The 15,788-nt window shown below is 46.8% G+C and overlaps 1 protein-coding gene across 1 annotated transcript in view; it reads right to left on the bottom strand.

The window, feature by feature from the left end:
• Positions 1–15,788, bottom strand: part of pomt2 (protein-O-mannosyltransferase 2) — a 136,873-nt gene that overhangs the window by 47,593 nt on the left and 73,492 nt on the right. Inside the window, exons 16-18 of the mRNA XM_070871355.1 lie at positions 10,591–10,662; positions 7,925–7,984; positions 357–462 (exon numbers count right to left, since the gene is read on the bottom strand). Of these exons, the coding sequence (XP_070727456.1) occupies positions 357–462; positions 7,925–7,984; positions 10,591–10,662 (238 nt within the window). The remainder of the gene's footprint in view (positions 1–356; positions 463–7,924; positions 7,985–10,590; positions 10,663–15,788) is intronic.

Raw genomic sequence — 15,788 nt, 5'->3', positions numbered from 1 at the left:
AGATGACTACTGTGCCGGACTGTGAGACAGAGAGATAAAGACGTATATGCTGAAAAAATAATTATTGTGTGGATGTCCAGCTCTCCCATGAGACAGAGAGTGATTTACGTGACTGGTATTTATTAATCTACCTGGAGTGGAGAAGCAAACACTATTTATGTCCAGGAACCGAACTAAAACACTTTGTGGAGATCTCCAATCAAGGTCTTTGCGAGTTCTCAGTGGAGCTGTGGACCTAATGGGTCTCTCTGACTGAAGCCACAGGAGATCTCCCAACTTTAACTTTAAAAAGTGAGGTATCACAATTCTGAACATTCCACCCGAAATACAACGTGGTAAGTTATCGATTTGCTGACCTTTGACCCGAGGAACTGGCTGAGATCCTCGCTGCAAGTAGAGTGCTGTAATGCTGAAGAGAAACAGGTAGAGAACGAGGCTAGACAGATTCAGCCACCAAATCACCTAAATGGGGGAAAGCAGAGTTAGACCAAGTGCAGAGAATTTCTTACCTCTGACAGAGCGTGGCATCTCTGAAACATTCAGAGCTCTGGAGAATGTTTGCTAGTGCTGTTGGGGAGGGTTTAAACTAATATGGCAGGGGGATGGGAATCTATACAGGGAGGCAGAGGGACGTAAAAAGGGGACAGAAGCAAACGGTAAAGAAGGAGAAAAACAAGAGTGGAGGGCAGAGAAATCAAGGGCAAAAATCAAAAAGGGCCACATTACAACATAATTCGAAAAGGACAAAGTGTGTTAAATAAACAAGCCTGAAGGCTCTGTGTCTCAATGCGAGGAGCATTCGTAATAAGGGTAATGAATTAACTGCGCAGATAGCTGTTAACGGGTATGATGTAATCGGGATTACGGATACATGGCTCCAGGGTGACCAAGACTGGGAACTCAACATCCAGGGGTATTCAATATTCAGGAAGGATAGACAGAAAGGAAAAGGAGGTGGGGTAGCATTGCTGGTTAAAGAGGAGATTAACGCAATAGTAAGGAAGGACATTATAGCTTGGATGATATGGAATCTATATGGGTAGAGCTGCGAAACACCAAAGGGCAGAAAACGGTAGTGGGAGTTGTGTACAGACCACCAAACAGTAGTAGGGAGGTTGGGGACAGCATCAAACAGGAAATAAGGGATGTGTGCAATAAAGGTACAGCAGTTATCATGGGTGACTTTAATCTACATATTGATTGGGCTAACCAAACTGGTAGCAATGCGGTGGAGGAGGATTTCCTGGAGTGTATAAGGGATGGTTTTCTAGACCAATATGTCGAGGAACCAAGTGGAGAGCAGGTCATCCTAGACTGGATCTTGTGCAACGAGAGAGGATTAATTAGCAATCTGGTCTTGCGAGGCCCCTTTGGGAAGAGTGACCATAATATGGTCGAATTCTTCATTAAGATGGAGAGTGACACAGTTAATTCAGAGACTAGGGCCCTGAACTTAAAGAAAGGTAACTTCGACGGTATGAGACGTGAATTGGCTAGGATAGACTGGCGAATGATACTTAAAGGGTTGACGGTGGATAGGCAATGGCAGACATTTAAAGATCACATGGATGAACTTCAACAATTGTACATCCCAGTCTGGAGTAAAAATAAAAAAGGGAAGGTGGCTCAACCGTGGCTAACAAGGGAAATCAGGGATAGTGTTGAATCCAAGGAAGAGGCATATAAATTGGCCAGAAAAAGCAGCAAACCTGAGGACTGGGAGAATTTTAGAATTCAACAGAGGAGGACTAAGGGTTTAATTAGGAGGGGGACAATCGAGTATGAGAGTAAGCTTGGAGGGAACATAAAAACTGACTGCAAAAGCTTCTATAGATATATGAAGAGAAAAAGATTAGTGAAGACCAATGTAGGTCCCTTGCAGTCAGAATCAGGTGAATTTATAATGGGGAACAAGGAAATGGCAGACCAATTGAACAAATACTTTGGTTCTGTCTTCACTAAGGAAGACACGAAAAACCTCCCGAAAATACTAGGGTACCGAGGGTCGAGCGAGAAGGAGGAACTGAGGGAAATGCTCATTAGTCAGGAAATGGTGTTAGGGAAATTGAAGGGACTGAAGGCCAATAAATCCCCAGGGCCTGATAGTCTGCATCCCAGAGTACGTAAGGAAGTGGCCCGAGAAATAGTGGATGCATTGGTGATCATTTTCCAACATTCCATGGACTCTGGATCAGTTCCTATGGATTAGAAGGTAGCTAATGGAACCCCACTTTTTAAAAAAGGAGGGAGATAAACCAGGGAATTATAGACCGGTTAGCCTGACATCGGTAGTGGGGAAAATGCTGGAATCAGTTATTAAAGATGTAATAGCAGCGCATTTGGAAAGCAGTGACAGGATCGGTCCAAGTCAGCATGGATTTATGAAAGGGAAATCATGCTTCACGAATCTTGCAGAGTTTTTTTTTTCAGGATGTAACGAGTAGAGTGGACAAGGGAGAACCAGTGGATGTGGTGTATTTGGACTTTCAAAAGGTTTTTGACAAGGTCCCACACAAGAGATTAGTGTGAAAAATTAAAGCACGTGGTATTGGGGGTAATGTATTGACATGGATAGAGAACTGGTTGGCAGAGAGGAAGCAGAGAGTCGGAATAAACGGGTCCTTTTCAGAATGGCAGGCAGTGACTGGTGGGGTGCCGCAGGGTTCAATGCTGGGACCCCAGCTCTTTACAATATACATTAATGATTTAGACGAAGGAATTGAATGTAATATCTCCAAGTTTGCAGATGACACTAAACTGGGTGGCGGTGTGAGCTGTGAGGAGGATGCTAAGAGACTGCATGGTGACTTGGACAGGTTAGGTGAGTGGGCAAATACATGGCAGATGCAGTATAAGTGGATAAATGTGAGGTTATCCACTTTGGTGGCAAAAACAGGAAGGCAGATTATCTGAATGGTGACAGATTAGGAAAAGGGGAGGTGTAACGAGACCTGGGTGTCATGGTACATCAGTCATTGAAGGTTGGCATGCAGGTACAGCAGGCAGTAAAGAACGCAAATGGCATGTTGGCCTTCATAGCGAGGGGATTTGAGTATAGGAGCAGGGAGGTCTTACTGCAGTTGTACAGGGCCTTGGTGAGGCCTCACCTGGAATATTGTGTTCAGTTTTGGTCTCCTAATCTGAGGAAGGACATTCTTGCTATTGAGGGAGTGCAGCGAAGGTTCACCAGACTGATTCCCGGGATGGCAGGACTGACATATGAGGAGAGACTGGATCGACTGTATTTCTGGAGTTTAGAAGGATGAGAGGGGATCTCATAGAAACATATAAAATTCTGATGGGACTGGACAGGTTCGATGCAGGAAGAATGTTCCCGATGTTGGGGAAGTCCAGAACCAGGGGACACAGGATAAGGATAAGGGGTAGGCTATTTGACTGAGATGAGGAGAAACTTCTTCATCCAGAGATTTGTGAACCTGTGGAATTCTCTACCACAGAAAGTTGAGGCCAGTTCGTTAGATATATTCAAGAGGGAGTTAGATGTGGCCCTTATGGCTAAAGAGATCAAGGGGTATGGAGAGAAAGCAGGAAAGGGGTACTGAGGTGAATCATCAGCAATGATCGTATTGAATGGCGGTGCAGGCTCGAAGGGCCAAATGGCCTACTCCTGCACCTATTTTCTATGTGACAGGTGGAGCAGGGAGATTTGCAGGGATTGACGTTACTCGTGTTTAACACTCCTTTGGTGCAAGACTGAGGGAAGGTTTGGCTCCTTTCATCCCACAAATGCAGCAGATTAGGGATCCTGGACATGGGAGCCAGCATCTCAGGCTGTACCCAACTTCAAGGCAACATTCGACCAAATATGGCAGCAAGGAGCCTTGAAACAGAGGACAACTGGAGTGAAAGGGAAACCTGTGTGCACACAGGAAGAAGGTCCAGCTGTTGGAGGCCAAACAGAGCCCGAGGAAATCACAAAGAGTTCCTCAGGAAAGCATCCTCGGCCCAAGCATCTTCATCAGTGCTTCCGTCCATCGCAAGGGCAGGAATGGGGCTGTTCACTGACTCCATTCATATCTCCTCCGATAGTGAAACAGACCATGACCACATGGATCTGGATAACATCCAAGCTTCGCTAATGGACATCACGTCAGACAAGTAACAAGTACCAGCCTTCTGCCATAACCTACACTGTCACTGAATCTCTCACCATTAACATCTCTGGGGTTACCAGTGATCAGAAGCTTAACTGATCCAGCCAAGTCAACATCACAACTACAAGAGCAAGTCAGAGACTGGGTTTTAAAAAATTGTTCCTGGGATGTGGGCGTCACTGGCAAGGCCGGCATTTATTGTCCATCCCTAATTGCCCTTGCGAAGGTGGTGGTGAGCCGCCTTCTTGAACCGCTGCAGTCCGTGTGGTGAAGGTGCTCCCACAGTGCTGTTCGGGAGGGAGTTCCAGGATTGTGACCCAGCGACAATGAAGGAACGGCCGATATATTTCCAAGTCAGGATGGTGTGTGACTGGGAGGGGAACGTGGAGGTGGTGGTGTTCCCATGCACCTGCTGCCCTTGTCCTTCTAGGTGGTAGAGGTCGTGGGTTTGGGAGGTGCTGCCGAAGAAGCCTTGGCGAGGTGCTGCAGTGCATCTTGTAGATGGTGCACACTGCAGCCACTGGAGGGAGTGAGTGTTTAACATGGAAACATCAAAATTTACAGCGCAGAAGGAGGCCATTTCGGCCCATGGTGTCCGCGCCGGCCGACAAAGAGCCGCACGGTCTTCGCTCAGCAGCCCTGAAGGTTACATATAAACCGATGAACAATGGACAATGGCGGAAAGGCACAGAGCACCCAGCCCAACCAGTCCGCCTCACACAACTGCAACACTCCTTGTACTGAAACATTCTACACTCCACCTTAACTGGCGTAATGGGATCTCCTGGGAGAGGCAAAAACCAGATGAAAAACCCAGGCAGCCAATTGGGGAAAAAAATCTGGGAAAATTCCTCTCCGACCCATCCAGGCGATCAAAACTAGTCCAGGAGATCACCCTGGCCATATTCGATTCCCTGCAGTACTTACCATCATATCTGCACCAGCCAACAAGAGTCTAATCCTGCTTACCAGCTCTAGATCTGCAACCCTGCAGGTGTGCCCATATCCAAGCACCTTTTAAATGTGGTGAGGGTTTCTGCATCCAGCACCCTTCCAGGCAGTGCTTACAAACCCCCACAACCTTCTGCGTGAAGAAGCCCCCCCTCAAATTCCCTCTATACCTTCCACCAACCACCTTAAAACTATGCCCCCTCATAATAGGCCCCTCCACCAATGGAATAGACCCTTACTATCCACTATGTCCAGGCCCCTCAATATTTTGTACACCTCAATGAGGTCTCCTCTCAACCTCCTCTGTTCCAATGAGAACAAACCCAGCCTATCCAATCTGTCCTCATAACTAAGATTCTCCATTCCAGGCAGCATCCCAGTAAATCTCCTCTGCACCCTCTCGAGTGCAATCACGTCCTTCCTATAATACGGCGACCAGAACTGCACGCAGTACTCCAGCTGTGGCCTAACCAGAGTATTATACAATTTAAGCATAACTTCCCTGCTCTTGTATTCTATGCCTCAGCCAATAAAGGCAAGGATTCCATATGCCTTCTTAACCACCTGGCCTGCAACTTTCAGGGATCTGTGGACAAGCACTCCAAGGTCTCTTTGTTCATCGATACTATTAAGTGGCCTACCGCTTAATGTGTATATCCTTTCCTTATTAGCCCTCCCAAAGTGCATTACCTCACACTTCTCTGAATTAAATTCCATTTGCCACTGCTCTGCCCACCTGACCAGTAGATTTATATCCTCCTGCAGCCCATGACTTTCCTCTTCATTATCAACCACACAGCCAATTTTAGTGTTGTCTGCAAACTTCTTAATCATACTCCCTATATTCAAATATAGATCATTGATATATACCACAAAAAGCAAGGGACCCAGTACTGAGCCCTGTGGAACCCCACTGGAAACATCCTTCCAGTCACAAAAACACCCATCAACCATTACCCTTTGCTTCCTGCCTCTGAGCCAATTTTGGATCCAACTTGCCCTGGATCCCATGGGCTTTAACCTTCGTGACCAGTCTACCATGTGGGACCTTATCAAAAGCTTTGCTAAAATCCATATACACTACATCGTACCCTCCTGGTTACCTCCTCAAAAAATTCAATCAGGTTAGTCAAACATGATCTTCCCTTAACAAATCCATGCCGACTGTCCCTAATTAATCCTTACCTTTCCAAATGTAGATTTATCCTGTCTTTCAGGATTTTTTCCAATAATTTTCCCACCACCGAGGTTAGGCTGACAGGCCTGTAATTACTCGGCCGATCCCTTTCTCCCTTCTTAAACAAGGGTACCGCATTAGCAGTCCTCCAGCACCATGCTCAAATCCAAAGAGGATTGGAAAATGATGGTCAAGGCCTCTGCTATTTCCTCTCTTGCTTCGCTTAACCGCCTGGGATGCATTTCATCCGGGCCTGGGGACTTATCCACTTTCAAAGCTGCTACCTCCTCTCTCCCTATGTTTATTTCATCCAGAATATCACACTCCTCCTCGATAGCAGTATCTGCATTGCCCCTTTCCTTTGTGAAAACAGACACAAAATATTCATTAAGAACCCTACCAACATCTTCCGCCTCCACACACAGATTACCCTCATGGTCTCTAATAGGCCCTACCCTTTCTTTAGTTATCCTCTTGTTCTTAATATATTTATCAAACATCTTTGGGTTTTCCTTGATTTTACTTGTGAAGAATTTTTCATACTCTCTCTTAGCATTCCTAGTATCCTTTTTAATTTTACCTCTGAATTTTCTATATTCCTCCAAAGATTCTACAGTATTTAGCCGTCAGTATATGGCATACGCTTCCTTTTTTTTCTTTATCCTCCCCTGCAAGTCCCTAGACATTCAGGGGGCTCTAGAATTATTATTCCCACCCTTTTTCTTTAAGGACACATGTTTGGCCTGAACCCTCCGGATCTCCTCCTTGAATGCCTCCCACTGTTCCGACACTGATTTACCCACAAGTAGCTGTTCCCAGCCCAGTGTGACCAAATCACTCCTCAACTTAGCTTTTCCCCAATTTGGGACTTTTATTCCTGGTCTATCCTTGTCCTTATCCATAACTAACTTGAATCTGACTGAATTAAGGTGGGGGATGGGGAGCCAATCAAGCAGGCTGCTTTGTCCTGGATGGTATCGAGCTTATGTTGTTGGAGCTGCACAATCCAGGCAAGTGGAGAGTGTTTCATCACACTCCTGACTTGTGTCTTGTCGATGGTGAAAAGGCTTTGGGGAGTCAGGGGATGAGATTATATTGGGCCCTGGTGAGACCACACCTGGAGTATTGTGTACAGTTTTGGTCTCCTTACCCAAGGAAGGATATACTTGCCATAGAGGGAGTGCAACGAAGGTTCACCAGACTGTTCCTGGGATGGGGGGATTGTCCTATGAGGAGAGATTGAGCAGACAGGGCCTATATTTCTGAGTTTAGAAGATTGAGAGGTGATCTCATTGAAACATACAAAATTCTTACAGGGCTTGACAGGGTAGATGCAGGGAGGGTGTTTCCCCCGGGCTGGGGAGTCTAGCACCAGGGGTCATAGTCTCAGGATAAGGGCTCGGCCATTTAGGACTGAGATGAGGAGAAACTTCTTCACTCAGAGGGTGGTGAATCTTTGGAATTCTCTGCCCCAGATGGCGGTGGGGGCTCAGTCTCTGAGTATATTCAAGAGAGATCGATAGATTTTTGGATATTAAGGGAATCAAAGGTTATGGGGAAAGTGCAGGCAAGTGGAGTTGAGGTAGAAGATCATGAGGTAGAAGGTAAAATTGAATGGTGGAGCAGGCTCGAGGGGCCAAATGGCCTACTCCTGCTCCTATTTCTTATGTTCAGTACTTACGGGGTTCCCCAACAAATAAACTCGATATTCCGTCTCGTTCGTCCCAGAGAAACGAAGGCCCTGTGAAAACAAGACACAAAGAACAGGACACCAGTCACATTGCACAGACTGCAGGATGGGCAGACAGGTGGCAGATGCTGTTCAATGCAGAAAAATATTTTGAAAGTAAAAATATCGGGAATGGCAATACACACTTGGAATTGTCGCAGAGGTGTAGGGCCCCTACATGTGCAGAAAAATAGGCCATTAAAAGATAGCACGCATGTAAATAAGGCCATAAAAAGCAAATGGAATTTTTGGTTTTAGAGGCAGAGATAATGTTGAGCTTGTACAAGTCTTCAGTTCGGCAGCAGTTGTAGTACTGTGTGCAGGTTCCAAAAACTTGTTCCCTATTTTTCCTCTCCCATCTGTTGGCAGTTGAATAGGGCCAATTACCTTGAGCTATCAGGACTGAGTTACGAGCATACGAATAATGATGGACCATCGGGTCCATTGAGCCTGTCCCACACAATTGCGATACCTTGTGTATCACAGCATATACACTCCACCCCACCTGGAACCATGAGATCTCCCGGGAGAGACAAAAAAAGATTTTAAAACCTAGGACAATTTGGGGAAAAAAATCTGGGAAATTCCTCTCCGACCCAGGCTATGGAAACTAGTCCAGGAGATCCCTCTGGCCATTGAATTCCCTGCAGTACTTACCTTCTGTCAGGGTTAATCTCCGCCGCAGCCAGAAACACATCCAGCTTTTGCTGAAGGAATTCAGTGAGTCTCCATCCACCACATGAGACAGCAGCCTGTTCCAGAGATCTACTGCTCTCTGGGGAAAGAACCAACTCCTGACATCTAACCTAGATCTAGCCTCGAACAACTTAAATTTATGCCCCCTGGTCCTGCCAAACCCGAGTGATTTATCATCACAAAGTGACGTGTCACTTGGCTGGAGGGAGTCCGCTCTCGGAGCCTGGGACAACTCTGGGCCTGGATACCTTTGGGTCAGGACGCTGCAGATGAATTTCAGTGAATGAATGAGACAGTCAAGGAGCCCGCACACAGGGACTGAGCGCCTCGTGATGGCAAGCCCCAGACACACGTCCAAGAAGAAATCAATAAATGCAGCTGTGCTGAAGCCCTAGGAGTATGTTTCCAGGGAAGGGGATGGAAGCTATTCCAGGGGGATTCCTCCTCAGCGGCAATGCCTATACTTGGACGGAAATGACGGGCAGGAAAAGACCGGCTGGTCCATCAGGCTTGTCCAACACTACAATGCCTGGAACATTGTGGCTGGACACTGCCCCTTCCCCCCCGCAGTATCAATCTGTCCATCACTGAGGAGACCCTGACCAGTGAGTTACTGAGGACGGAGGTCTACATTCGCTGATGGCAACTTCGGTCAAACCCACAAAAGAGCATCACCTCGACATTCCACCTCAACACCCAGCAAGCAATTCCAGCTTTGAAAGACTCCTTTTGTGGCACAGAGGTAAGCCATGCCAAAAAACCCTCCCATTTAGGAGTCACGCTCAATCGCACTCTGTCATATAGACAACATCTCCAGACCCTTGGGAAGAAACTAAAGATTAGGGTCAACTTGATCCAGAAACTGGCCGGATTCACATGGGGAGCAGAAGCTCAAACCCTCAGTACGGCAGCACTCGCCCTGGTGTACTCTCCAGCTGAATACTGCTGTCCGACATGGCTATCAGTCCACATGGCAAATCCGCTGCTGTCCAGCTGAATTCTACTGAGAATTATCACCGGTACTCTTTTATCGACACCAACACCTTGGCTGCCCGTGCTGGGAAACATCGCACACCACACCTACTCCACGAATACACAGTCTCCAGAGAATACAACCACTACACCAGCAAAGATCTGCCGATCCAGAACCAACTGGAACAATCCATTACCAACCCGTCTCAAATCTACAAGGCCATTTTGGACCGTCGCTGAAGCCCTTCAGCGATCTCCTCTCAGCCTCGATGACCGACGGCGAAATGCTTGGAAGAACTGTGACAAACGGAATGGATTCCTTATCGAGGAGCCCACAGTACAACCTGAAGGATCAAAACCTTCCTCGCAAACAGCGGGCAACCATCGACCGCCTCAGAACCGGTCACGGTCGATGCTGCCACCATCTCCATCGGTGGAAGATTAAAGCCTCCCCATCGTGTGACTGTGGAGCTCCTAATCAGACCCTGGAGCACATCATCGAGCCCTGCCCCCAGAGGGAATACACAGGCAGCCTGCGGGATCTCCACACTGCTACACTGGGAGCTTGGGCCTGTACTACCATACGAAAGATAACTCATGCAGCCACACTCTACATTGAAAAATGGATTTAAATCTGTGGATCAAGTGATTGTGTCAGCTTTCTTTCTCCTTTTTCCAATGTGTCCTGAAAATAATTTTCTTTGAGATATGAACACCCTTACAAAGAAACCCCACAATCCGTCACCTCGCCATTCCACCTCAACACCCACCAAGCAACCCAAGCTTCGAAAGTCTCCTGTTGCAGCCAGGACCAAGAGTCGGAGGAGTGAACAATATTAACTAACGTTAGGGGCAACGCGCTGACACAGGGTGCGAGGTTATGCTTGCTCGGTGTGTTGCTCAGAAGAGGGACGGACAGAATGTGGGGCACAGCAGGAGCAGTGCATTACCTGATAATTGATGGGCCAGTGCCAGGGTTTTGAAGTAAACTCGTTGTCTTTTGGTTTCAGCCCACTGTTACCCTATGGAACAAGCAGAATAGGATTTATTCAGAGAATGGGTGGTCGATCTGGAGATCTGTGCATTTGATCAAGCTTCGTTGCACACTATGTTTTTAATTCATTCACAGGATGTGGGCGTCACAGACAAGACCAGCATTGCCCCCGAGTTGCCCTGAGCATGGCGGAGAGTCGCCTCCTTCAACCACTGCAGTCTGTGTGGATTATAGCTTTTCATGGCGGTTTTTGCTATAACTGAATGGCTTCTTCAGCCATTTCAGAGTCAACCACATGGCTGAGAGTCTGCAGACTGGGTCAGGATGGCAGCTTTCCTTCCCGAAAGGACGTCAGACAACAGTCCAACAGCTTCACCATTACTGATACGAGCTTTTTATTCCAGATTTATTTAGTTAACTAATTTAAATTTCCCAGCTGCCGTGGTGGGATTTGAACTCGAGCCTCTGGATTACTGGTCCAGTGAGCTAACCACTGTACTACCATACAAGTCCCTGTATGTGGGGAGATGGATTCCCATCTGCTCACAATACTCCACAGATCCATTCCTGGGTCTGGAAACATTAGGGTTTGGCGATCTTGTAGTTTGGGTAATCCATGGAGGTTCCTGGTAATTCCCGATTGGTACAGTTTCTCAGATTACCACCATCAATATAATCTTCTGTATTCTTTCTGTACAATTTATCCCGTGTGCATTAGAATAGACCAATCATCCAACAGGGAGATGTCACTGGGCAATGTTATTTTAAGAGATTGTAAATCATCATATCACAAGACACAATATCTTCCCAAAATCCAGCACTAAACCTTCGTTATCTTCAACAAAGCAACTGCAGAATATGACATGACTATGTATGTTGCCAAACATAAAAGGTAATAATAGCTTTTGCAAGCACATCAAGGAGCAAAAGGGCAGTCTAAGAAAGGGTGGGACATAAAGGGCCAAAGAATGGACTGGCACATGAGCTTAAAAGTATTTTGCCTCGTATTTACGAAGTAGGGGAATGACATCAGCTCCCGGTATTCCAACACATCTAATTCAAAATTCTAACGCCCGTGTTTAAATCTCTTCATCGACTACCCGTCTCTACTTCTGTAACTTCCCCCAGCAATCCGTCCAGCCCACCAGCTGCTGCCATTGGCAGCCATGCCTTCAGCATTTTGGCTTGAAGCTGTGGATCCCCTGGCTAAACCTCTCCAACCTCCGCCTTGCTTTCCTCCTGACCAAACTTACCATCTCCTCCTTTGGCTCACTCGCTTTTCTCTGACTACACTTCAGTGAAGCACTTTGGGACGTTGTACTTCGTTAAAGGGACTGTACAAATGCGAGTTGTTGTTGTAACATTTCTATGATGGAGGAGTATGTCATTCTTGGGAAGCGACGGTGAGGAAAAGCTCTTTGGAGACGGTGTTCAGTAAATTTCCATTCCCGCAACTCAACGGCAACTAACCTCCCCCTGATATATGCAGAGAGGTAGTGAATGAGTATATATTTATTCTCCATCGTGTCCGTTCCATTTCACATACTTCTCCTCCTCCCTTCCAGAACCACGAGTGTTCCCCTCGTCCTCACCTTTCACTCCACCAACCTCCACCTTCAACGGATCATCCTCCGCCAGTTCCAGTGCACTGCCACCACTCAACACCTTCCCCTCCCCTCTCAGCATTCCGAAGGGACCGCTCCCTCCGCGACCCCCTGGTCCATTCCGCAATCACCCCCAACACCCCCTCCCCTTCCCAGGGTACCTTCCCGTGCAAGCACAGGAGATGCAACACCTGCCCTTTGACCTCCTCCCTTCCCACTGTCCAGGGCCCCAAACACTCCTTCCAGGTGAAACAGTGATTTACTTGTACTTCTTGCAATTTAGTATACTGTATTCGCTGCTCACGATGTGGTCTCCTCTACATTGGGGAGACAGAGCTTGGATTGGGTGACCGCTTTGTGGAACACCTCCGTTTAGTCTGTAAGGGTTGAGCTTCCGATCGCCTGTCACTTCACTTCTCCACTCCACCTCCACTCCGTCCTCGGCCTCCTGCACTGTTCGAATACAGCCCAACGCAAGCTCGAGGAACAGCACCTCATCTTTCGTTTAGGCCCTTTACAGCCTTCGGGACTCAACATCCAGTTCAACAATTTCAGAGCCTAACCCCTGGCCACCTTTGTGCGGACAGCACCTGTTGCTGATGATCCGGCTTTTCCCATTCACACCCCTCCAGACCCAGCTTTTCTTTCTTCAATTGTCCCATTACCATCTCCCTTTCGCCTTGCACCATCATCCCCATTGTCATTTAATTTCTCCTGCCTTCCATCCTATCGCAGATCTTCCCTTTTGTTCTTTGCTCCCCTCTGCACTTTCCCTGCCTCTGTACTTGCTTAAAACCGCCTACATCTCGAACATCTTCCAGTTCGGTTTCTCTCTCCGCGTGCTCTGACTGGAGTATTTCCAGCATTTTCCTCTCTAAGTATACTTGAGCAGAGGCAGCGGAACTGAGCTGGGAGCGAGAGCACGATAAGGATCGTGGCTCGAGACCAGAGCTGAGCTGGGAGCAACTCAACGCAGGCAGAATTTGAAAGTGACTTCAGAATAAAAAACCTAAATTAATGTCAGCACAAGGGAAGGAGCTGATTGGTGAGTAGCTGGTGAGCATTTTCTTTTAAGTTTCAAGTTTATTTCTGCGAAGTTAGTTAACAGTCTATTAAACAGAGGCATAGCAGTGCAGTACCGTCCCGTGGAATGCACATCTTGTGCCATGTGGGGAAATCCAGAACGCTTCCAGAGTCCTGGACAACCACGTGTGCAGGAAGTGCAGAGAGATAGTGGACGCATTGATTAGCATCTTCCAAAGTTCCATAGATTCAACAACGGTTCCCGTGGATGTAACAAATGTAACCCTGCCATTTAAGAAAGGAGGGAGATAGAAAATGGGGAACGACAGACCAGTTCACCTGACACCAATAGTAGGGAAAATACTGGAATCTATTATTAAGGATGTGGTAACATGGCACTTAGGAATGGGCAGAATCAACACGGATTTATGAAAGGGAAATCATGTTCGGCAATTCTGTTAAGAGTTTTTTGAGGTTGTAACTACAGAATAGATGAGGGGGAACCAGCGGATGTGGTGTCTTGGATTTTCAAAAGGCATTCGATAAGGTGCTACACAAGAAGTTATTAAATAAACTTGGGGCTCATGGGATTGGGGGTAATATATTAGCATAGATTGAGGATTGGTTAACGGACAGAAAACAAAGAGTAGGAATAAACGGGTCATTTTGGGGTTGGCAGACTGTAACTAGTGGGGTACCGCAAGGATCAGTGCTGGGGCCCCAGCTATTCACAATCTATATCAATGATTTGGATGAGGAGACCAAATGTAATATTTCCAAGTTTGCTGATGATACAAAGCTCGGTGGGAATGTAAGTTGTGAGGAGGATGCAAAGAGGCTTCAAGGGGATATAGACAGGCTAAGTGAGTGGGCAAGTACATGGCAAATGGAATATAATGTGGAGAAATGTGAAGTTATCTACTTTGGTAGGAAATATAGAAAAGCAGAGTATTTTTTAAAAACAGTGAGAGATTGGGAAATGTCGGTGTTCAGAGGGACCTGGGTGTCCTTGTACACCAATCACATGCAGGTACAGCAAGCAATTGGTTCACCAGACTGATTCCTGGGATGGGGGGACTGTCCTATGAGGAGAGATGGAGTAGACTAGGCCGATATTCTCTGGAGTTTAGAAGATTGAGAGGTGATCTCATTGAAACATTCAAAATTCTTACAGGGCTTGACAGGGTAGATGCAGGGAGGATGTTTTCCCCGGGCTGGGGAGTCTAGAACCAGGGGTCACAGTCTCAGGATAAGGGCTCAGCCATTTAGGACTGAGCCGAGGAGGAATGTCTTCACTCAGAGGGTGGTGAATGTTTGGAATTCTCTGCCCCAGAGGTCTCTGGAGGCTCAGTCCTCAAGTATATTCAAGACAGAGATTGAAAGTTGTTGAATATTAAGGGAATCGAGGGATTATGGGGATAGTGCAGGAAAGTGGAGTTGAAGTTGATCATGAGCCATGGTTGCCGCAGTAAGTTAGGCCTCTACTCACTGGAATTCAGAAGAATGAGAGGTGATCTTATCGAAATGTATAAGATTGAGGGGGCTTGACAGGGTGGATGCAGAGAGGATGTTTCCACTGATGGGGGAGATTAGAACTAGAGGGCATAATCTTAGAATAAAGGGCTGCCCATTTAAAACTGAGATGAGGAGGAATTTCTTCTCTCAGAGGGTTGTAAATCTGTGGAATTCTCTGCCCCAGAGAGCTGTGGAGGCTGGGACATTGAATATATTTAAGGTGGAGATGGACAGATTTTTGAGCGATAAGGGAGTAAAGGGTTATGGGGAGCGGGCGGGGAAGTGGAGCTGAGTCCATGATCGGATCAGCCACAATCTTATTAAATGGCGGAGCAGGCTCGAGTGGCCTTATGGCCTACTCCTGTCCTTATGATCTTATTGAATGGCAAGAGCAGGTTCGATCGGCCGAATCATAGATTTACAGTACGGAAGGAGGCCATTTCAGCCCATTACATCGTCTTAGGATAAGAGTTAGGCCATTTAGGACTGAGATGAGGAGAAACTTCTTCACTCAGAGAGTTGTTAACCTGTGGAATTCCCTGCCTCAGAGAGTTGTTGATGCCAGTTCATTGGATATATTCAAGAGGGAGATAGATATGGCCCTTACGACTAAAGGAATCAAGGGGTATGGAGGAAAGGGGTACTGAGGTGAATGATCGGCCATGATCTTATTGAATGGTGGTGCAGGCTCGAAGGGCCGAATGGCCTACTCCTGCACCTATTTTCTATGTTTCTATTAAGTGAGGTCAGACTGAGAGAGAATATAAGGTGGTCTAAGATAGATTTACAGTGCATGTATGTAAACGCACGAAGCGTGGTAAACAAGGTTGGTGAGCTGCAGATGTAAATAGCCACATGGGAATGTTTGTTGTGGTGATAACAGAGACTCGAATGAAAAAAGGTCAAGATTGGCTGCTAAATATTCCTGGATGTTATGTGTTCAGGAAAGATAAGAAACAATAGCGGTGCCATTACATTACTGGGTGTATTCTACAGGCCACCAATGGGAAGG

The sequence above is a fragment of the Pristiophorus japonicus genome, unplaced genomic scaffold (genome assembly GCF_044704955.1).
Source record: "Pristiophorus japonicus isolate sPriJap1 unplaced genomic scaffold, sPriJap1.hap1 HAP1_SCAFFOLD_246, whole genome shotgun sequence".
In the NCBI taxonomy this organism is placed as follows: Eukaryota; Metazoa; Chordata; class Chondrichthyes; family Pristiophoridae; genus Pristiophorus; species Pristiophorus japonicus.
Note: the sequence above shows the minus strand (reverse complement) of the source record. Positions and strands in the feature narration are given on the sequence as shown.